At 41.2% G+C, this 20,357-nt stretch overlaps 1 protein-coding gene across 5 annotated transcripts in view; it reads left to right on the top strand.

Moving 5' to 3' along the window:
- The first annotated feature begins 8,791 nt into the window (after positions 1 to 8,791).
- Positions 8,792 to 20,357, top strand: part of TEK (TEK receptor tyrosine kinase) — a 122,537-nt gene continuing 110,971 nt past the window's right edge. For 2 of the 5 annotated variants that reach the window (XM_034967272.4, XM_008956111.5), the window contains exon 1: positions 8,793 to 9,364. In XM_034967272.4, coding sequence (XP_034823163.1) covers positions 9,313 to 9,364 — 52 coding nt within the window. In that variant the 5' untranslated portion in view covers positions 8,793 to 9,312. Of the gene's footprint in view, positions 9,365 to 20,357 lie in introns of all 5 variants that reach the window. The other 3 variants (XM_034967271.4, XM_003830698.6, XM_008956112.5) reach the window with 3 other exon arrangements.

Below are 20,357 nucleotides of genomic sequence, written 5' to 3'. Positions count from 1 at the left end.
AAGTTCAACATATGAAAATTTGTAGGGTGAAACTAAAGCAGTGCTTAGAGGAAAATTTATATCATTACATAAATATATTTTACAAAAAATAAAGGTCTCAAATTAGTGATACAAGTTTCTGTCTTAAAAAATTAGAAAATAAAGAGCAAAGTAAGTCCAAAGTAAGCAAAAGAATGCAAGAGAACGAGAACAACCAAAAATAATTTTGAAATTGAACAAAGTTAAAGGACTTCTTATTACCTGATTTCAATATCTACCATACATGTTGTAACTGGCTGGGCACGGTGGCTCACGCCTGTAATCCCAGCACTTTGGGAGGCCAAGGCGAGCGGATCACTTGCAGTCAGGAGTTCAAAACCAGCCTGGCCAACATGGTGAAAACCCCGTGTCTACTAAAAATAGAAAAATTAGCCAGGCATGGTGGTGATGCCTGTAATCCCAGCTACTTGGCAGGCTGAGGCAGGAGAATCACTTAAGCCTGGGAGGTGGAGGTTGCAGTGAGCCGAGATCACACCACTGCACTCCAGCCTGGGTGACAGAGCGAGACTCCATCTCAAAACACAAAAACAAAAACAAAAACGTTATAGTAACCAAGACAGTATAGTATTCACAAAAGAATAGACACATAGGCCTGGTGCAGTGGTTCATGCCTTTAATCCAAGCACTTTGGGAGGCCGAGGCAGCAGAATCACCTTGAGGCCAGGAGTTTGAGACCAGTGTGGACAATATAAAGAGATCCTGTCTTTACAAAAATTAGCTGGGCATAGTGGTGCATGCCTGCAGCCCAGTTACTTGGGAGGCTGAGGTGGGAGGATCACTTGAGCCCAGGAATTTGAAGCTGCAGTGAACCACGATCACACCACTCTACTCCAGCCTGGGTGACAGAGTAAGACCTTGTCTCTTAGGAAAAAAAAAAAAAAAAGATACGTAAATAAATGGAACACAACAGAGAGTCTAGAAATGTACTCACTTTTGTGGCCAAGTAATTTTTGACAAAGGTGCAAAGAAAATTCAATGGAGAAAGGATAGTCTTTTCAAAAAGTGGTACTGGAATGATCGGGCATCCACATGCAGGAAAATAAACCTCAACTTATACCTGACGCTTTACACGAAAAATTAGCTCAAAAAGAATGTTACCTAGGTATTAAAATTATGAAACCTTTAGAACAAAGCATAAGAAATAATCTTTATGACCTTGTGTTAGGCAAAGATTCCTTGCATATAACACAGAAGCACTATTTATTCAAGAAAAAAATGGATAAATTGCACTTCTTTCAAATTAAAAATGTTTGCTCTGCAAAAGACAGTGTTAAAAAAATGGACAAGCCACAGATTGAGAGAAAATGGTTGCAAATCACATATTTTGACAAAAGTACATAAAAGACTCTTAAGACTCAACAAGAAGAAACAAACAACTGAATTGAACAATGGGCAATTTGAACACTTTATCAAAGAAGATAAATGCATGGCAAAAAGAACATGAAAAAATACTCAGCATTGTTAGTCATTAGGGAAATGTAGATTTAAAAATCACACCGATTTATTTCTCTGCACACCTATTAGGATGGCTAAAAAACAAACACACAAAAAGTGACAATAACAAGAGCTAGCAAGGATGCACGATAACTAAAACTGTTTTTGTTTTTTCAGATTTTTTTTCTGCAAACACCATGGTGACTTACAGAACTTTACATGCTGATGATGGGAATAAAAAAAAAATGGCACAACCACAACAGAAAAGTTTAGGAGTTCCTTAATTTCAGTCCCAGGTATTTACCCAAGAGAAATGAAAAACATGCTCACACAACAATATGTATGTGGATTTCTGAACATTAAATTATAAAGATGAATAAAGTTATAGGGACTTTATTCATAATCACTCAAAACTGAAAATATTCCAAATAGTGAATAGATAAATAAACTGGTGAATAGATAAGCAAATTGTGGTATGTCCATACAATGGCATACTTTTGAGGAACAGAAAAGGAACAAGCTACTCATACATGCAGATACATGAATTTATCAAATGAATTATGCCAAATGAAAGAAACCAGATTTAAAAAGCTATATTCTGTATGATTCCTTTATATGACATTCTGAAAAATTCAGAACTATAGGGATAGAAAACAGATCAGTGATTCCCTGTGGCTGTTCGTTGGGGGAGGAGATTTTTACTACAATGGGATTTAAGAAAACTTTTGGGGTGACGGATATTGGGGTGATTGGAGCACTTATTATACCAAGGTATTCATTTGCCAAAAGTTATGGAATTGTGTACTTAAAAGGAGTGAATTTCCACCTCATACCTGTTAGGATTCCCACTATCCAACAACAACATCATCATCATCAACAACAACAACCACAACAAACCCCGAAAACAGCAAGTGGATATGGAGAAATTGGATCCCTGGTGCACTGTTGGTGGGAACACAGAATGGAGCAGCTGCTATGGAAAACAGTATGGAGATTCCTAAAAAATTAAAAATATAATTACTGTATAATCTCATAACCCCACTTCTGGGTAGATATCCAAAAGAATTAAAAGCAGGATCTCGAAGACATCTTTGCATACTCATGTTCTTTGCAGCATTACTTATAACAACCAAGAGGTGGAAGCAACCTGAATGTCCACGGACTGATGAATGGATGCAGAAAATGTGGTATATACATACGATGGACTATTATTCAGCCTTAGAAAGAAAGAAGTCTTGTCACATGCTACAACTTAGATGAACCTTGAGGACATTATACAAAGTGAAATGAGCTAGTCATAAAAAAGACAAATATTGCAGGATTCTACTTGTATGAGGTAAGTAGAATGGTGGTCGAAGGGGTTAGGGGAGGGGAAATGGGGAGTTGTTCAATGGATATAGTGTTTCTGTTTGTCGAGACAAAAAAGTTCTAGAGATCTGTTGTACAAGAATGTAAGTATAGTTAACATTACTGGCCTGTACAATTAAAACCAGTTAAGATAGTAAGTTTTATGGTATGTATGTTTTCACCACAATTTTCTGAAAAGGTGGTGAATTTTACTGTATATAAATTATATCCCAACAAACCTTTTTGAAAAAAATGACCAAAATTCTTGATTTTATTTTAGTTTCACACTTTATAATTCTTCAAATCAAAAGGTGGAGTTTATGTTTCCGCCCCTGGATGCAGTCTGAGTGATGTGAATTGATTTGGCCAACAGAATGTACAGTAGTAATGATATGCTAATCCTAAGCCTAGGCCTCAAGAGAACTTGTCTATTTCCACTCTATTGGATTTCTGAGCCTGCCACATTAAGAAGTCAGGCTAGCTTGCTGGAAGGTGAGAGAGTTAAAGCTCTGCCATCCTGGTTGCCACACAGGCAGTCAGCCCATACCTGAAGCTGAACTACCTTAATGGCTGACAATTGACTGTGAACACATGAGGGAGGCCCTCTGAGATCAGGGGAACTGTGCAGGGCAGCCCAAACTTCTGACCCACAGAGTCACGAGCTACATAAATGATTGTTGTATTACGCTGCTACATTATGTGGTGGTTTGTTAGGTATTGGTAGCTACCAAGAGGAAGGTTTCATAGATGAGATGACATTTGAATTTTTTTTTTTTTTAATTTGAGACAGAGTCTCACTCTGGAGTGCAGGGGCGCGATCTCAGCTCACTGCAACCTCCACCTCCTGGGTTCAAGCAATTCTCCGGTCTCAGCCTCCTGAGCAGCTGGGATTACAGGCATGCACTACCACACCTGGCTAACTTTTGTATTTTTGTAGAGACGGGGGTTTCACCATGTCGGCCAGGCTGGTTTCGAACTCCTGACCTCAAGTGATCTGCCCACCTCGGCCTCCCAAAGTGCTGGGATTACAGGCATGAACCACGGTGCCCGGCCTGGATTGTATTTTGAAGGAGGAATAGGAGTTTACTTTTTCTTTTCATGTTATTTTATCATTTTTAAAGCTTTTTTTTTTCAAGGCAGGGGAATACCTGTATCTGTGTCCTATCTATTCTATCTATACCTAGTCTATGTTATCTGCGGCCACATGACCTCACAATGGTTGCAAAGACATCCAGGTTACTCCTTCTCTTAAGCCATTGAGAGAAGGCATAGGATGATTCGAAATAAAGTACAGAGCTCCTGCCCTAAGAGCTTACAGTCTATCTGGAAAGATGCCACCTGTGTCTAGGAAATACCAGGAAAAGAAAAAAAAAAAGTATGGGAATTGGTGTTCTCTAGTCTAAAGGGTACGAAAGCAAACAACTGCTAGAACTTTATTCCTTGTACCACCCTTTGGTATTCAACAGCACAATGCCTGATTTTGTGATTTAACTTTTCCTGTTTTGATGCAGTGCCACCACGCTGGGATTTTGTAATTATGAGCTTCAAAAGCAGAGACAACATCTTCTATTTCTGTGTCTCTTCCTACGGTGAATAATATAGTCCTTGCCATTTCAATGTTAACAAAAGAAAAGTAAAAGAAAAATGCTGCAATAGCTGAGAGGGTTTAGAGTAAATGGGGTTTGGAGAGGGTCAGGTATTTTCCACAGCCAAACCAGAGTGGATGTTGTCCCTTTAACTGTGGTGTCCTGGCTGAAGGCCAAAACTTAATTGTTGATGACCCTTCCTTTTCTTTTTTTTTTTTTTTCTGAGATGGAGTCTCACTCCGTCCCACAGGCTGGAGTGCAATGGTGTGATCTCGGCTCACTGAAACCTCCGCCTCCCAAGTTCAAGCAATTCTCCTGAGCCTCCTGAGTAGCTGGGACTACAGGCACATACCACCATGCCTGGCTAATTTTTGTATTTTTAGTAGAGACGGGGTTTCACCATGTTGATCAGGCTGGTCTCGAACTCCTGACCTTGTGATCCGCCCTCGTTGGCCTCCCAAAGTGTTGAGATTATACGCGTGAGCCACCATGCCTAGCCTGACCCTTCCTTTTCTGCTAGCCACTGTTATGTACAGTGGGTTCACAAAAAAGTTCATTAATGTCCTTAAGAAGTCAGATGGGATGGCTCTGGTGGCTCAGTGCCCACAGACCAGCGAAAGACAGAATGTCCAGGCTGTACTGTAGGTGGCTGACACCCCATCTTCTTGGTCACCTCCTGGAGGCCACACTTTATGTATCTGGATTCTGTTTCTTTTTAAAATTATCCTATTTTATTAGTTTATTAATTTTAAATTTTTGTAGGTACATAGCAGGTGTGTATATATTTATGGGGTACATGAGATGTTTTGATACAGGTATGCAATGTGAAATAACCACATCATGGAGAATGGGGTGGTATCCATCCCTTCGAGCATTTATCCTTTGTGTCATGAACAATCCAATTACATTATTTTAAAATATACAATGAAGTCATTATTGCCTATAGTCACCCCGTTGTGCTATCAAATAGTAGGTGTTATTCATTATTTCTAACTAGCTTTTTTTGTCCCCATTAACCATCCTCACCACCTCCCCCACCCTCCCACAACACTTCTCAGTCTCTGGTAACCATCTTCTACTCTCTATCTCCCTGAGTTCAATTGTTTTGATTTTTAGATCCCACAAATAAATGAGAACATGTGATGTTTGTCTTTCTGTGTCTGGCTTATTTCACTTAACATAATGACCTCCAGTTCTATCCATGTTGTTGCAAATGACAGGATGTTATTCTTTTTTATGGCCGAATAGTACTCTGCTGTGTAGATGTTCCACATTTTCTTTATCCATTCATCTATTGATGGACACTTACGTTGCTTCCATATCTTAGCTATTGTAAACAGTGGTGCAGCAAATATGGGAGTGTAAATGTATTTTTGATGTACTTATTTCCTTTCTTTGGTGTGTATACCCAGCAGTGGGATTGCTGGGTCATATGGTAGCCTGGATTCTGTTTCTTATTTGCCAGTGGATGTTTTAAAGTATACATCCTATTGCCCTGGGTCAACTTTCTCAAGGACGTCCCCTCAGTCTTCTTCATTTTTACATATATGTTCATTATTTCTAAAATTAAAATTATAGAAAAGTATAAAAAAGAAAATAAAAATTATGTTTTCCAACAACTCAGAAATAGTCACTTTCAACGCTTTGATATTTATTTGTTGTATATCTGTGGTGTGTATTTCAGTGTGTATAAATTTCATTCTGTTTAAATTGTGTTTTTTTCCCAATCAACAGTATACCATAAACATTTTCACATCTTTTTATGTCAATCTGATTTCACCATAGTATTTGAACACTTGTCTGGAACTTCACTGTATACCATGATTTTTAATAAATAATCCATTTTTGTTGACCATTTTGATTATTTCTAGGCTTTGATTATTATCAACTATGCTTCTATAATGTCCTTATACACAAATTTGGGGGCACATATTTGATTTTGGCTTGGCGTATATCATAAAAATGGATTTTCTGGTGGGGCGCAGTGGCTTATGCCTGTAATCCCAGTACTTTGGGAGGCCAAGGGGGGTGGATCATGAGGTTAGGAGTTCAAGACCATCCTGGCCAATATGGTGAAACCCCATCTCTACTAAAAAAGTATAAAAATTAGCCGGGTGTGGTGGTGCACGCCTGTAATTCCAGCTACTTAGGAGGCTGAGGCAGGAGAATCGCTTGAACCCAGGAGGCGGATGTTGCAGTGAGCCGAGATAGTGCCACTGCACTCCAGCCTGGGCAACAGAGTGAGACTCCATTTCAAAAAAAAAACAACTGGATTTTCTGGGCCAAAGGGTATGCATACAAGGCTTTTGCTTTGTGTTTGTGATGTTGACCTCTTGACATGTGATACCAGTGTATAGTAGTATTATGTAAGTTATTTTCCACCTCTTTCAGAAAAACCATTTTGTTATCTATTGATATCTTTGTTAATTAGTCTCAAAGACTTTTAATGTTGTCTATAGTGTTTTTCATGTATTGAGTGCAAAAAGCAGGAAATAGAAAATGAAGAATCAGCCAAGAGCCTTGTTTGTTTGCTTGTTTTGTTTGTTTGGTTTGGTTTTCTTTATGCTTTTACTGTAGGTATGTCTGGAAAAATCAAATTAAATGGAATGAGCTTGACTCATGAGGAGGCCCCTTTCATTTTCCTGAAGTGAATTAATAGAGCACCCACTGATCCTGACATTAGTTATTTCAGAAGCACACTAAGAACTGACCGCACTTCTCAGTGTCACCAAACTATTCTTATCTGTCAAAGTTTCATTTCAAATACTTCTGTAAGGTCTAGGTATACCCTGCTGGTGTTTGTGATGTCCTACATTACTCTTGATCTACTTTTGAACTATGAAACAAGGGAAAAATTGGAGGTCCAGAGCTCAGGATTCAGATATTACCTCTGCTACTCACAGCAGAGCAAGTAACTTAGCCTGTGTGGAACTTCATTTTTCTTTCTTTTTTTTCTTTTTTTTTTTTTTTTAGACAGAGTCTTGCTCTGTCACCCACGCTGGAGTGCAGTGGTGCGATCTCGGCTCACTGCAACCTCTGCCTCCCAGGTTCAAACAATTCTCCTGCCTCAGCCTCCAGAGTAGCTGGGGTTACAGGTGCACGCCAGCAAGCACAGCTAAATTTTGTATTTTTAGTAGAGATGGGGTTTTGCCATGTTGGCCAGGCTGGTCTCAAACTCCTGACCTCAGGTGATCCACCCGCCTTGGCCTCCCAAAGTGCTGGGATTATAGGCGTGAGCCACTGTGCCAGGCCCACTATTTTTTTTTTTTTTCATGATGACAAATTTAAAGTCATCTCATAGGAATAGAAAATAGCTTTTTAGTAGAAGCTCTTGGAATTTAAATTGAGACTGAATGGAAAGATGAAAGAAAATAAACTTATTAACATTTAATGAGAACCTTCAAAGAACTAGGCATAGTACCAAATGGTTTTATATTTTTAAACCTCATTTATTCCTCTCAAAACACCTGGGAAGGAGATATTTTTGCCATTTTACAGCTGTTGAAACTGAGGCTCAAAAAGACTAAGTAACTTTTCTCAGCTACACATGTGGCTGAGCCAGTATTTGAACCCAGTTCTGTTTGCAGACAGAACCTGGGCTTTTTCACACCTGCAAACTGGAAACATTAATTGGTTCTTAAGATCATCATCGATGTGATAAAACCTGGGACAGAAATTAGTCAACACTAGCTGCATCTGCCTTTTCCTCCGGTGGGTAGGAAAAGGAGGAGTATAATGATTTCCTCAAGCATGAAGGTCGATGATGAGCAAAGTGTATACGCTCTAATCTAATGTCATAATTCATATTGTGGAGTAATTATCTGGATAAGTGTAGGGTCTCTGACCTCATTTTAGATATTGTACATTCCATGGCTATTTTCATTTTGGTCCATGAACTCTCTTTGCTCTCATGAGCACCATTTTTATCCCAATCTAATCCTGTATGTTTGTGTTTTTACACAGATTAGTTTTTAAATGTTATATATAATTTGCTTCTGAAACACCATTGCTCAATGACTACCAAATCTTTCTCATTACCAAAATCCTTCTATGCCAACTTCTTCAAGAAATTTGATCACCTTTAGATGAATTGTTAATGAAAATTAAAGCTATAGCCAGCAACATGGGTATCTTTGGGCTAATGGCCAATCAACAGGCCATCTGTGTGAAAGAAAACAGGCTCACAATTTTGGACTCTGGTCTCTTGGGGCTACATTGAGCATTGACCTCACCGGTGTTCACTGAAATTAATTGCTTTTCAGGTTGTATTTTCTCATCACGGAAACCTTCTTTTCCCAATTCAAACCATGTGGGTTAAAATGAGAAAACAAAAGCCAAAACGGCTCCCCACACCCAAAAGCTCCTTCTGTCAGAGATCCCAGTAGCCCCGGGAGAGCTGTTAGAAGTCTGAGAAGGATTGGTCATCATCGCATACCATACATAGGTGGAGGGCTTGTTATTCTCAGTTTCCCGCCTATGAGAGGATACCCCTATTGTTTCTGAAAATGCTGACCGGGACCCACACTTCCAACAAAAATTCCTCTACCCCTACAGCAGCAGCAAAAGCAGCAGCAGAAGCAACAGCAACAGATAAGTGTTTTGATGAATTGCGAGATGGGTAGGGCTTGAGTGCCCCCAGCCCTGCTGATACCAAATGCCTTTAAGATACAGCCTTTCCCATCCTAATCTACAAAGGAAACAGGAAAAAGGAACTTAAAACTCCCTGTGCTCAGACAGAAATGAGACTGTTACAGCCTGCTTCTGTGCTGTTCCTTCTTGCCTCTAACTTGTAAACAAGACGTAGTAGGACGATGCTAATGGAAAGTCACAAACCGCTGGGTTTTTGAAAGGATCCTTGGGACCTCATGCACATTTGTGGAAACTGGATGGAGAGATTTGGGGAAGCATGGACTCTTTAGCCAGCTTAGTTCTCTGTGGAGTCAGCTTGCTCCTTTCTGGTAAGGTTTGGCTTTATTTTTTTTAATTTAGTATTTTAAAAAACAGAGTTAGTGATTTCTGGGTGCTCTCCCCAAATCTCATCAGTGCTGATGAACAAGGGGTGGCTGTAGCAAAGGCACCATTTCTCTGTGAGTCTCCAGTCAATACGTGTGGAAGGATTGAAATGCAAAGGCTCTGTGGCATGAACTGATTTTGTTAGTTTGTCTTCTGGGTGATTGGCCCCTGTGTTAGAAACTCTTTGAGGACCGATTAAATCATCTTATTTGAAGAGATCTCCTTACTATCATGCATTATTTTCCTGCTCCTCATTCTGGAGTGTTTTTCTTATTGATTTTTTTTTAAAGAACAAACCGGTTTTACCTGCTTTAAAGAAAATCTTCAGTAAAAAATGAAATTCATGCTGAGAAATACAGGGGCCCAATTAAGGCAGTGTATAGATTGTCACTGTTAAAAGAGAACAAAGATGCTTTTCTGTAAAAAGATTTTATGTCTACATCCTATTTTAAGCAAAGCAATGAAATTGTAGGCTTTTTTTTTTTTTTTTTCTTGTAGTTAGGGTCAGGGAGATTGGGGCTATTAGAATTTTTGTTTTATTTTAAAAAATGTTTGCCATGTAGTAATTCATAAAGAGTTTACTGGCCCAATGAAGCAAAAATTTAGGCAGTTACCAAAATCGTTAACACAGGAGAGTATATGAAGCCTGTTGTAGAGTGAAGGAGTGGTTGGCCAGCGTGTTGGGTTCAGTGTGTTTATTGCTTAGATACTCCAGATAGTGGTGTGTCTCTGTAGCTCACTCAGCCTATGTGACATAGGTAGAAGGCAGTATCCAAACCTGAACTACAGATCACAAATACATTATCATTGCCATCAGTCTCTCCCCTTCGGTTTGAAAACATTCTAATTTTAATAACGAAAATCGAATTGATATTGGAGATAAATTTGGGAAAATTCACTAAACTTCATGGATATAGGGTATATTAATATAATTTGATTCGAATATACATAAGTATCTGCTATATTTTCTAGATGTTTGAAATATTTTATTAAATATTCAAAAAACGAATCCAATTAAATAACTGAGTTGAATACAATTTGTTTTATAGCTCTCAACAACCAATATATTGAGAATTTAATAATATTCTTTAAGAATGTGTAACACAAGTTGCTAAAAATTAAAAGATTTTAGGTGGCTTCAGTATTTATATGGAAATTGTTTAACTAATGTTGACTTCTCCAATAATATGTACTTCAAATAATTATGATTCCATTTTTGATTTTTTTTTTCTGAGTGCCATTATTTACCAGTGACATGAAATCTGGAACTGATTCTATATCAGGGATTACAGTGATGTGAAGCCCAGGTGTCTGTAGTTTCTCTGAGGTACTTTGTAGGTTAATACACACACAACTGTTTTCACTCACTTTTTTTACCCCTAAAGCAACTATGTTATAGCACTTTGCAATACAGGCTTAGAAGAATTGTCATAAAATCAAACAAAAATGTATGTAGCCAAAACAGTTGTTCCATGTCTGGACCTTAGATCCCTGGAAAAAACAGCACTGCCTTTAAAAGGGAGAGGACCAAGGAGAGGAAGTAGGTCATGTTCTTGTTAGGAAGGGTGACAGTAGCAAGGTTAGTTTCTGAGGTAGGTCTGTTGTCTTGATCGTAATTTGCATTCCTAGTCTAAGCCTCCATGAGCATGACTGCTCAAGGCTTGATAATTGCAACAACAAGAATCCAGCTAGATCATGTCCACAGCCATAGGAGCCCGTTCCTCTAGTCAAACTCCTGGTAGACTATAGCAGTGGAGCAAGGGGCTTATGGCTTAAAGGTTTATCTCTCTAGTCCAGTGGGTTGTTTCTTATTTCTTTTTTCTGAACCCACAGACTGAAAAAAAAAAAAAAAGCCACTTTTTTTCAGTGAAGGTGGCTCTGGATGACAGAGTTGCTGACCCATAAGAGGGCTGGAGGGGGTGTGTAGCTCTCAGAACCTCCTCACAAATACTCCTAGATTCTGTTGCTTTCCTTTTCTGAATTGAGAATCATTGCTAACTTCAGCTTTCAAACAGGTTCTATTATATTAGCTTTTCCCTGCTCTTCTATCCTCATAAAACCAGGCTGTTCTCTTTAAAAAGTTGTATATGTAGAAAACTAACAAAAAAATCACTGTGATTTATCATAGTATCTTCTACGTGATCAACACTGATCTAATAGGAAGTCTCTAGTCTCATGCTTTCATACTTCTTTACTGTGTCACTTGACTTTTTTTTTTTTTTTGAGATGGAGTCTCGCTCTATCACCCAGACTAGAATGTAGTAGAGCGATCTCAGATCACTGCAACCTCCGCCTCCCAGGTTCACGTGATTCTGTGCCTCAGCCTCTCGAGTAGCTGGGACTACAGGCATGCGCCACCATGCCTGGCTAATTTGTTGTATTTTTAGTAGAGACGGGGTTTCACCATGTTGGCCAGGCTGGTCTCGAACTCCTGACCCCAAGTGATCCGCCCGCCTCGGCCTCCCAAAGTGCTGGGATTACAGGCATGAGCCACCACGCCCAGCCTTGTCACTTGACATTTTAAATAACAACTGGATTCACAGATAGCAGACATCTTGTCTGGGGTGGCAGAGGAAACAGTTGTAAGGTCAGGGAAGTGCTCCCAGATGAAACCCCCTTGTTAGGGCTGGTCTCAGAAGGCTAGTGTCAGGTCTGAGTAATCAAGGGTGGAGGTCTGAAAGCTGGGATCGGAGACACCCTTTGGAATTATTCTCAGAGGGAGGAGCTTGCTTTTTTCACAGATGATCCCTTCCAAGCATTGTCTTTATTGTTTGTTAGGTCTCAGCATTTCCCTTTCAGCCCTGCCCTGGGAGAGCTTCCTGGAAGAGTCTAGTTCTTCCAAGGCGTCTCTCCAGGAGGGAAGGAGTCTTCTAAGTTCATCTCAAAAGACTATGTGATGTTCTCTGGGGAATTTAGGTGGGTGGGCTCTAAATTCTTCTGAAATTATCAGTTTGCCTCCTGAGCCTCTATCTCCCCAAAGGATATCTGTGTGATTGTATCACCTGCTTATTCTCTGTAGATGGCTTACCGGTGAGCTCACAGAATCAGGATTTAAATAGATTGTTCTAGGCTGGAAGGGTGGAAAACCAAAACAAAAAGATAGCGTTTCAAAATAGGTAAATGTCTGGTTCTGTGTTTGGGTTCAAGAAATAAGTTATGTATATTTAATGTGGGAGAGACCTGGTTTGTTGAAAGTTCTTGTGAATGACACCTGGGTTTTGGGGATACACAAAAGTCATGGAAGACAACATAGGCTCTGCTTGCTAAAAAGGTAATGCATAAGCTGTCATATGTTGCATTAGCAGAAACATGAAGTCCAAATCAGAAATGGTAATCACTTCACTGAAATCTACTGCTAAGAGCACATCCATGAAACACTGAAGACCTGAGAAATTTAACAGCGAACATAGCAGGCAAACTGAAGGAGGAAACATGGATTACAAAGTCAAAGCCCAACTTGGATAACCATAAGCAAGTTATTTAATTTCTCTAAGCCACATTTTTCTCATCTTTTATGGATGAAATACCCATTTTCCAGGGTTGTGATGAGAATCAAATGTGATAATGCCTGTGAAATGCTTAGCCAGTGAGAACTCTCTTAATAAATGAAGCTTGGGGCCTGGTGCGGTGGCTCACACGCACTTTGGGAGGCCCAGGCAGGTGGATCATGAGGTCAAGAGATCAAGACCATCCGGGCCAACATGGTGAAACCCCATCTCTACTAAAATACAAAAATTAGCAAGGTGTGGTGGTGTGTGCCCGTAGTCCTAGCTTCTCGGGAGGCTTAGGCAGGAGAATCGCTTGAACCCAGGAGGCAGAGGTTGCAGTGAGCTGAGATCACGCCATTGCACTCCAGCCTGGTGACAGAGTGAGACTCCGTCTCAATAAAATAAAATAAAATAAATAATGAAGCTAGTATAATCAAAAGAGAAGTGTTGCTATGAGAACCACTGTGCTAGTCAAGACTGATCTAATCTGCCCCAGGATGTAGGAGAACCACTTAATATTCATAGATGCTGTCTCTTTCTACAAAACCTCAGTATAATCCTATCTCTCAAACTTTGTGCTGGCCAATTCCAACTGAATAAACCCAAACACTTTGCCAACTACCCATCTACCCTCCCCTCACTTATCCATTTATCCCTGTTTGTATCTTGTCTGCTTCAACCAGGCCCATCTCCACAATCTACACATTCTTTCCTCTTGGCTCTTGTTCATGCTGTTCCATCCATTTAGAAATGGCATCTTTCATCTCTACTCTGCAAACACAATTCAACTCAATTTGCCCAGGCCAACTCTTCCTCCTGATGTTCTTCCCCTAAGTTTAGGCTCCTTTACCATGCAGATTGTGTCTTTGAGCTTTGGGCAGCCAGATTTAGCCCAATTAGCCTCTAAATCTCTCACAACAGATATTATTTCTTTTCTATTCTCATTAGTACATGTATTTAATGTTTAGTAATTTCTGTTGAATGGAGTTTTATGGTCACAGTAAGAAAATGTTGGTACTTCACAGCGGAGCTGAAAGGAAAAGAGAACATTGTAGAAAGGATCTCAGTAACATCGAAATAATAATATTACATTGGGCCAGGCACGTTGGCTGATGCCTGTAATCCCAGCACTTTGGGAGGCCAAGGTGGGCAGATCACGAGATCAGGAGTTCGAGACCAGCCTGACCAACATGGTGAAACCTTGTCTCTACTAAAAATACAAAAGTTAGCTGGGCATGGTGGCATGTGCCTGTAATCCCAGCTACTCGGAAGGTTGAGGCAGGAAAATCTCTCAAACCAGGGAGGCAGAGGTTGCAGTGAGCCGAGATTATGCCACTGCACTCGAGCCTGCGTGACAGAGTGAGACTCCATCTCAAAAAAAAATAAAAAAAAATAATGTTAGGTTGGTGAAAAGTAGTGGTAAAAACTGCAGTTACTTTTGCACCAATCTGATAATCAATTTTATATATCTTGTAAATGATATTCACTCTCATCTTAAAAGTTTAGCTTATATTAAATGTTTGATGTAAATAAAGTTGAAAGAAAGTTTCTTCTGTTAGGTGTGAAACATAAAAGATATACTCATAAAAGTGGGTCTAACCAGGGCCTTACTTAAGATGAGGTATTGTATGATTGTTGAATATTACCTATAACATAGTCGTATTTTCTATTCAATAGATATTTATTGAGTTACTGTGTGCCAATCATTCATTCATTCATTCACTCATCTATCCTTTCAATAAACAAAGACTTATTGAGGATTTCCTTTGAGCCATGTACTGTCCTGGAAACTAGGAATATAAATAAGGATAAATAATTTTTTCCCCTTGCTAAGCTCACATTTTAGTGGGAAAAATGAATATAGGCGGATGAATTGTAAAATGTTGTGATAAATGATTTAATAGAGATATTACAGCAAATAAAGGTATTTACAAAATCTGAGCTTTTCAAGGGCTGTAAAAGTTTTTATTGGGTCCAATGATACAAAATGAAATAGCAATATCTGAATTGAGCATAAAGGTCTGGTGCAGTGGCTCACACCTGTAATCCTAGCATTTTGGGAGACTGAGGCAGACAAATCGCTTGAGCCCAGGAGTTTCAGATCAGCCTGGGCAACGTGGCAAAACCCCATCTCTACAAAAAATACAAAAATTAGCCTGGCATGGTGGCACGTGCATGTAGTCCCAGCTACTCGGGTGGCTGAAGTGGGAGGATTGCTGGAGCCTGGGAGGTCAAGGCTGCAGTGAGCCATGATCATACCACTGCCCTCCAGCCTAGGCAACAGAGCGAGACATTGTCTCAAAAAAACAACAAACAAACAAACGAAACCAAATTGAACATAAATATTTAATTAAATGTCTAAAAACGTGGAATGTCAACTAAAGAAAATGAGTAGTATTTTGAAAACAACTTGTAGGTTGATTTTTCTGTCTTTGCAAGAACTCCTAAATAGTTGTGAATATTGCCAAAAGTCATGTCCAGTTATAGTTATAACTTGCTCATAGCCAAATGATTTTGAAACCAAGATGAAAAGGAAAAGGGAAGAAAGCACATAGAGGGAGCAACCTATACAAAGGGGGTGTGTATAAAATAGCAGGGCAGGCTTAAGGAAGCTGAGTGAAGCTGTAATGTAGGATGAAGGTAGAGAATTAAAGTTGGGGTCAGATCAAGAAGGGCCTCACAGGCCATTTTAAGTAGGTTGTCCCTCATTCTGTACAAGTTGAAATTTAGCAGAGTGTTTGTTCTATCATGTCATATATCAGATTTATGTCTTGAAAAATTCACTCTAATAATAGTTTTCAGGATGGATTAACATGGTAGAGACCATAGGCTGGGACCAACTTGGCTTCCTAACATTCCAGGCAAGAGGACTGTGAGGATAACAGGGGGCTTGAGAGAGATTTAGGAGGTGAAACTGCAGGAGTTAGTAATTGGTTGTATATGGAAGGTTGAGAGGGAGGGAGGAGAATAAGTCATTGCTCCAGCATTCTGATTTGGATAATGGTGGTGCCATTCAGTGTGCTGAATGGAGGTGGGCTGGGATAGGGCAAATAATTATTTTGTTCATGTTGATTTTGAGGCTACATGTAAAGGAAGTTTTTTTTTTTGAGACTGAGTCTTGCTGTGTCGCCCAGGCTGGAGTGCAGTGGCACGATCTTGGCTCGCTGCAAGCTCCACCTCCCCGGTTCAAGTGATTCTCCCACCTCAGCCTCCTGAATAACTGGGATTATAGGCACCTGCCACCACACCCAGCTAATTTTTGTACTTTTAGTAGAGACGGGGCTTCACCATGTTGGCCATGTCTTGAACTCCTGACCTCATGATCCACCTGCCTTGGCCTCCCAAAGTGCTGGGATTACAGGCGTGAGCCACCGCACCTGGCCATAAAGGAAGATATTTATCAAAATTTGGCTGCCCACATCTGAAGCTCAGAGGAAGGGGATTGGGCAAGAGATTGAGATGTAGAAATCTTTGGTATATGGTAAGTGAAGCCACGGGCATGGCTATATTTCAAGATTGAAATGAAGGAACGAGAAAGAGCAGATACCCAAAAATTTGATGAAGAAGAAACAGGTAAGGAGCTGACAGGAGAAGCAAAACCAATGACATTCCTATCCTGGGACTTTAGAGAATTGCTGCTGTAGCAGCCATGGAAAGAAATTTTTTTTTTTTTTTTTTTTGAGTCGGAGTCTCGCTCAGTCGCCCAGGCTGGAGTGCAGTGGTGTGATCTCGGCACACTGCAAGCTCCGCTTCCCAGGTTCACACCATTCTCCTGCCTCAGCCTCCCGAGTAGCTGGGACTACAGGCGCCTGCCACCACGCCCAGCTAATTTTTTTTTTTAATTTTTAGTAGAGACGTGGTTTCACTGTGTTAGCCAGGATGGTCTCGATCTCCTGACCTAGTGATCCGCCTGCCTCGGCCTCCCAAAATGCTGGGATTACAGGCGTGAGCCACTGCGCCCGGCCGGAAAGAGAATTTTAAGAAGACAGTAAGATGGGGCAGCAGAGTAACAGCCTCCGGGCCTGACACTGGAGCACCAGCCTGCAGGTGTGTTATTTTACAGAGAGCCAGCTGCACCGGCAGCATCATCAAATCAGAGCTGGAAGAGAGCAGCTGGCTTCACTCCTGGCTTTCAGGAAAGGGAATGTCTAAAGTTGCCTCCCTTATTTTTGGAATTTTGAACTGATAACCCTATTCTTACCCATCTGGCCAGACGATTGCTTAACTCGCGTTACACGTGCAGAATAAGTTTCAGATCTAGCTGTGACCTCTTCCCCCAGCCCCACCCCCATTGTCCCCTTGTGTGCCTTCAGGAATGTGATCATTCTTCTCTCATGCTCCTTCCCAAAGGCTGCAGGAGCAGGTGTGAAGACGTGGATGTGCCAGATGCAGAGTCCTGACACTTTTCAACACATCTGCATATTAGAGGGAGTGCATACCCATTGCTTGGTGGTTTCATGTCTAATGTGGTATGAGTGTGACAAAGACAGGGAGAAAATTTGGACTAGCCGAAGAAGCCAGTCAGGCGTGGGGTTTGAGGGGCATTGTGGGCAGCTGTCATTTGCTCTCTGCTTGTCACAGCCCCTTGCCCAGGGCTTGACCAGTGAGGTGTATGTGCTGGTCACACCCATCTCAGCAGATCTGTCAGCTTTCCCGCTTTTGTTAAAGGGTGATATCATGCTTCCTGGGGGGAGCACTGGAAGACAATGCTCGGCCACTTTCCTCCAGATACAATAGGCGGAGTCAGGAAGGCAGTATTGACATTGCTGGGGCTGGGGAGGCACTCACTGCTCTGCGGCCGTCAGATGGTGAACCAGCTTAACCTTGGCACACAGGGCCTGGGTTGTGCAAGGCGTCTGGCTGCAGAGCCAAAGGGGACTCCACCCTGGGGACAGGAGTGCTTTAGACATCTGGGAATCTGGGATGGGCTTCAAATTCTGATCCCTGTGTCAGAAACAACCACAAAACAATAAGAGTACCAGTAATAACAAAAATGACTACCCTAGGTTGAATGCCTTTATGTGCCAAGTGTTAAATATGATTTTTAATATTTCACAACAACTTTACACTATAGGGTATTATTATTATTATTTTTTTAAATAGGGAAACCAAGGCTCACAAAGGTTAAGTGACATGTCCAAGGTTAAAATGTAAGTGACCGGCCAGGTGTGGTGGCTCATGCTTGTAATCCCAGCACTTTGGGAAGCCAAGGCAAGCAGATTGCTTGAGCCCAGGAGTTCGAGACCATCCTGGGCAATATAGGGAGACCCATCTCTACAAATAATACAAATATTGGCTGGGTATGGTGGCACACACCTGTGGTCCCAGCAACCCGGGAGGCTGAGATAGATGGATCGCTTTAGCCTGGGGGTTTTAGGCTGCATGAATGTCGTGATCATGCCACTGCATTCCAGCCTGGGTGACATAGTGAGACCCCATCTTAACAACAACAACAAACCGGAAAATGGCGGCCATCCATTATTTTGGATGCCTAACATTTCAAACTTTCAAGAACTGCCATGCTTTCCCTCTAGGTGATTCTGATGGGTCTGCCAATCACTGGTCACAGAATGTCCCAGCCAACTAACAACAGCAGTTGGTTCAAACAGAAGATCCATAACCCAACAGGGCCAGTTAGACTCTTTGCCTGGGAATTTATGAGCACTTTGAAAGCAAAAGCCTCTCTTTCTTCATAGAGGACACTGTATCCCTGGAGCTACCAACTTCGCTGACCACTTGAAGGAAGCTAGTCTTTAGTACGAGAGAATGAGGCCAATAACAAAACATGGACCAAGACAGGCACTCTGATAGCATTTGAGACCTGGGTCCAAGGATTTTCAAACACCCAGCCCTGCCTCTTTCAGTTCTGTGAGCTAGTTTCTTTTATTTGTTTAAGCTATTTTGAGTTAGCTTCTATCCCTTGGAAGTGAATCATCCTGACTGACCACATGTCTCAGTAGGAAATGATGGAGACAAGAGTTACACTGAAAAATGACCTGAACCCGAATCCTGGGCTCTTTAAAACACCTCACTGTGCTGCCTTCGAACTAGTGTTTCATGGTCACCTCAGGTTAGTTCCTAGAAAATGAAGCTAACAGCATTTGTTCATGTGGTTTTGGGGAAGACCTTTTAAAAAAAAATAACTTAAAAATACTTAGAACAGTGCCGGCTCATAGTTAGCACTCGATAAAAATCAGATGTTATTAAGATTTGCTTATAAATGAAACTGGTGTCTCATATGTTACCTTATGTTACTCCTTTCAAAGCACATTTTTATCCACGAGGGCAGGCAACCCACATTCCATGCAGATGAGGCTCCCTGGCTTCCCTTGGTGTCCTAAGTCTGGCCTTATAGGGGGGACAAGGTGAGAGAGGCTTAGACCTGTGGCTTCTTGGGCTTCTGCTAAAAATGTGGAGAGTCGGGTGGGGAGATTCCTCTCTGTTGCTCAACGAGCTGGCAACATTGGGCTCCCAACTTTTTTCCTGCCAGCCCCCAGTTTCCTCTCATTTCTGGGTCGTGACTGATCACGGGCTCTAGGATGATCTGTCATTTGAAGGTTCCCACCTCATTTATCCCAAACCTATTGATTCCTATTTCTTGACAATTTTTTTACTTCTAGTGGAATCTGCCTCACTTGTGACTAAGCTTGTTGCATTTTTGGACCCATCCTGGTGTCTGTGTGCACATGCGTGTGTGTGTGTGTGCATGTGGGTGTGGATGCACACGTGTGAGAGAAAGAAATAGCTCTCCCCCCATTTCAGCACATATTTGCTCTAATTCCACCTTCCTTTAGTCTCCATTCTACTTTGTGTCCAATACCCCTTGCATCTGGAAAGGATGTTCTAATCTTCTGGGGTTGATTTAAACATCCATCTATTTTATTAATCATTGCTACCACTTCAGAATCGAAGAAGACGGTGGTGGCAGTGGTGATTGCTTGTGGTCAGCAGCTTTTCAGGAGACAGTCTTTGCCTGCCTCACCAGCCTCTCGTGGTTCTCAGTCCCACATACTACGATGGAAGTGTACTCAAGTCATACCAGACTCTTTGCAGTTTCCAAACATTCATGTTCAAGCATTTATGCCTTTGTGTATGCTGTTTCCTCTTTCTAGCATGCCCTTGTCACCTCTTCTTCACCTGCTTTACTTATTTATGATTAGAGATTTAGCTCAGGTGTTATATCTTCTAAGAAGTCTTCTTTAACCTCCTTGCATGGATTAGGGCCCTGCCTTAGCCTGAGGCGAAAACATGGCCTGAAGGCCAAGGCGTATGTGCAGGTGGATTATGTGGGATAATGATCCCAGGAAGCAAGAGTGAGGGACTAGTGGAATGAAACTCTACAAGGATGCATTGTCAAGCTGGCTGCAGCGACAGAAGCCTGGTGCTCCAGACTTTCTGAGGAGCCTTATGAAATGACACTTAGAACTTCATCCGCAAATGAAAAGGGGAG

Source organism: Pan paniscus, chromosome 11, assembly GCF_029289425.2.
Source record: "Pan paniscus chromosome 11, NHGRI_mPanPan1-v2.0_pri, whole genome shotgun sequence".
NCBI classification, from domain to species: domain Eukaryota; kingdom Metazoa; phylum Chordata; class Mammalia; order Primates; family Hominidae; genus Pan; species Pan paniscus.
This window is presented reverse-complemented; position numbering and strand designations above follow the sequence as displayed.